The 3,729-nt window shown below is 43.3% G+C and overlaps 1 protein-coding gene across 1 annotated transcript in view; it reads right to left on the reverse strand.

Moving 5' to 3' along the window:
• The window catches only part of MED1 (mediator complex subunit 1), a 55,673-nt gene that overhangs the window by 12,909 nt on the left and 39,035 nt on the right, over positions 1 to 3,729 (reverse strand). The window contains exon 13 of the mRNA XM_017497273.2: positions 2,594 to 2,795. Within this exon, the coding sequence (XP_017352762.2) occupies positions 2,594 to 2,795 (202 nt within the window). The remainder of the gene's footprint in view (positions 1 to 2,593; positions 2,796 to 3,729) is intronic.

Here is a 3,729-nt window from a genome sequence, read left to right on the forward strand (position 1 = left end):
ATGCCCAGCTAATTTTTTGTAGTTTTAGTAGAGACGGGGTTTCACCATGTTGACCAGGATGGTCTCGATCTCTTGACCTCGTGATCCACCCGCCTCGGCCTCCCAAAGTGCTGGGATTAAAGGCGTGAGCCACCGCGCCCGGCGAAAACTAATTTTTAAATGCCCTAAAGCTATCTAGGAGACTTCTTACAGCATTTAAACACACGAAACAGAAGTGACACAAGTTTGAATGTATATGCTCTATGCCATTACTCCAACTACTAAAAATATATCATTTCTAAAACAATTCTTATTCCCATGAGAAGTATCTCCTGGCCCAGCACAGTGGATCACACCTTTAATTCCAAAAATTTGGGAGGCTGAGGTGGGAGGATCGCCTGAGGCCAGGAGTTCAAGACTATCCTACACAACATGCCAAGACCCTATCACTACAAAACAAATGTTGCTGTATAAATATGTACACTGAAATAAAGAGTATAATATAAATTTCTTTAAAATCTGACTAGGTGTAGTGCCGCCTGCCTATAATCCCAGCTACTTGGGGAGCCTGTGGCAAAAGTATCACTTGAGCCCAGGAGTCTGAGGCCAAAGTGAACTATGACTGTACCACTGCTTTCAGTCTCGGTGACAGAGCAAGACCCTATATCAAGAAAAAAAAAGGCCAGGCATGGTGGCTCATGCATGTAATCCCAGCACTTTGGGAGGCCGAGATAGGCAGATCACTTGAGGTCAGGAGTTTGAGACAGCCTGGCCAACATGACAAAGCCCCATCTCTACTAAAAATGCAAAGATGGCCAGGCGTGGTAGCTCACGCCTGTAATCCAAGCACTTTGGAGGCCAAGGCGGGCAAATCACCTGAGGTCGGGAGTTCAAGACCAGCCTGACTAACACGATGAAACCCCGTCTTAAAAAAAAAAAAGCAAAGATTATCCTGGCATGGTGGTGGATGCCTGTAATCCCAGCTACTTGGGAGGCTAAAGCAGGAAAATTGCTTGAACCCAGGAGGAAGAGGTTGCAGTGAGCCAAGATCACACCACTGCACTCTAGCCTGTGTGACCAAGCAAGACTCTGTCTTTAAAAAAAAAAAAGGAAAAAAGAGAGATCTGATTTGCCTTCCCTGTTTCTTATTGCCTACAACTGGCACTGATACATGTCTATCAACAGAGTGCTTATGACTTAAGATTTTTTAAATTAACTATGGTTAGCTAGAACAGCCAAAATTTACAGCAAGGCTTCTAATAGCCAACTGTGTTTGAAAATCATCAGCATTCCAGAATCCTGAGAGAAAAAAGGGCTAAACCTTTTAAAATCTGTATGATTAAGTTCTCCAAACAACAGAGAGAAAAAATATACTCAGGACTAAACCTGGGAAGCACTATCATAACAACCTAAAATTTAGAAATCAAAGTATCTGGCCGAGCTCTGTGGCTTACACCTATTATCCCACCCAGCACCTTGGGAGGCCAAGTTGAGAGGATCACTTGAGCCCAGGAGTTAGAGACCAACCTGGGCAACAAAAAAAGACCCTGTCTCAACAGAAAAAATTAGCCAGGCTTGGTGATACATGCCTAAAGCCCCAGCTCTCAGGAGGCTACAGCAGAAGGATCGCTTGAGCCAAGGAGTTAGAGGCTGCAGTAAGCTGTGATCATGCCACTGAAGTTCAGCCTGGGCAACAGAGTGTAACCCTGTCTCAAAAAAAAAAAAAAAAAAAAAAAAAAACCTCTTTGACTACACCATTCCAAGTTCTACCTTATGTATATCTGCTGCAAGGTACAGGCACTAAAACACCCAGTTACATTACTATGTTCAGAAAAAGAGTTAAGGACATTGCAAAAAGCAGTGGTCTCTAAATACTAATCTACAGATTGGTTCCATCAGAATGATTTGTGGAAGTTAAATTAGATTCCCAACTCTTCCCACTGAGATTATCATTCAGTTCATCTGGGTGTAGAAACAAAGCATCTGTGGTATTTTATTTTTGACACAGGGTCTTACTGTGTTACCCAGGATGGAGTGCAGTGGCAAAATCTGGGCTCACTGCAACCTCTGCCTCCCAGGCTCAAGCAATGACCCTCCCACCTCAGGCTCCCAAGTAGCTGGGACCACAGGCGCACACCACCACACCTGGCTAATTTTTTCTAGAGATGGGGTTTTGCCATGTTCCTCAGGCTGGTCTCAAATCACGGACTCAAGTGATTTGCGCACCTTGGCCTCCCAAAGTGCTGGGATTACAGGTGTGAGCCACCACACCTGGCCATCATCTGTAGTGTTAAAAGCTCCAGAGGTTTGAATTTCTTTTTTTTTTTTGAGAAGGAGTCTCACTCTGTCTCCCAGGCTGGAGTCCAGTGGCACGAGTGGCTCACTGCAACCTCCGCCTCCCAGGTTCAAGCAACTCTCCTGCCTCAGCCTCCCACGTGTCTGGGACTACAGTCATGCACCACCACACCCAGCTGATATGCTTGACTTTTATGCGAAAAATGAAAAAAAAATTATTTTAAGTTCCACAGGTAATTTTGATGGGCCACCAAATTAAAGAACCACTGGAGAAGTAAGTTTCCATCTTCCAGTAAGCATACCAAAGGAAAGACAGTACCTTCTTTCAGAATAGTTCTTTTGACACAGCTCCCAATGAGGGTGTTATAGGCCACTTGGTGTCTGATCAGATTAAGGATAAGAGGAACTCGACCAGGGTGCTGAAAGGTGATTTTGCTAACAAGGGTTCCCTGTAGACTTCGGCCATCTGGAAGAGGAGCATCCTTGTTGAGGAAATAGCAGTGCTGCTGACCCGGAAGAGCCTAGACAAAAAGAACAGTTTATAAGTGCTATTTAGTTACCTATTGTATTCCAACCCAAAGTATCCTGAAAAAAACCTACTGCTCAAAAAAGTGCAGCAGAGTCTCCACAGTGATTGCATTCATCAACTGATATTATAAATGCTAATCAATTACTCATTAGGCTGGAAAGAAGTCTTTTTAGTAAATGCACTATGCTAGTGGTTTCCCAACCTACCTGGCATAAAAACTACCTCAGAAACCTATAAAAAAGAGGTTCCTAAACCATAAATGCAAAATCTCTATTTTTAATAAAACACCTATATAATAATAATGCAGCCAGAATTTGGTAACTACTACTTTAGTGTATTGTCAAAGATTCAAATTCAAGTCCAGAAGAGGTTTTGGAACATTCCATCATTATTATTGAGACATCACCCAGCATGGAGTACAATGCTGCAATCTCAGCTCACTGCAACCTCCGCCTTCCAGGCTCAAGTGCCTCAGTCTCCTGAGTAGCTGAGACTACAGGTGTGAGCCACCATACCTGCCTAATTTTTCTTTTCTTTTTTTTTTTTTGTAGAGACAAGATTTTGTTAGAGGCTGAGGCAGGAGAATCGCTTGAACCTGAGAGGCAGAGGTTGCAGTGAGATAAGTTCTCGACACTGCACTCCAGCCTGGGCAACAAGAACAAAAACTCCGTCTCAGAAAAAAAAAAAAAAAAGACAACAGGATTTTGCCATATTACCCAGGCTGGTATCAAACTCCTGAGCTCAAGTGATCTGCCTTGCCTTAGCCTCCCAAAGTGCTAGGATTGCAGGTGTGAGTCACCATGCTCAGCCTCGTAATTATCGCTTCCAGCGTTTTCCTCTCTGTAAGTACTTTCAGGGCCTTTCCAGATTATAAGCTCATGGCACTTGAAAGAATTAAACAATAAGAATTTATAACATCTATTTAT

This window comes from Cebus imitator, unplaced genomic scaffold (assembly GCF_001604975.1).
Source record: "Cebus imitator isolate Cc_AM_T3 unplaced genomic scaffold, Cebus_imitator-1.0 Scaffold228, whole genome shotgun sequence".
Lineage (NCBI taxonomy): Eukaryota > Metazoa > Chordata > Mammalia > Primates > Cebidae > Cebus > Cebus imitator.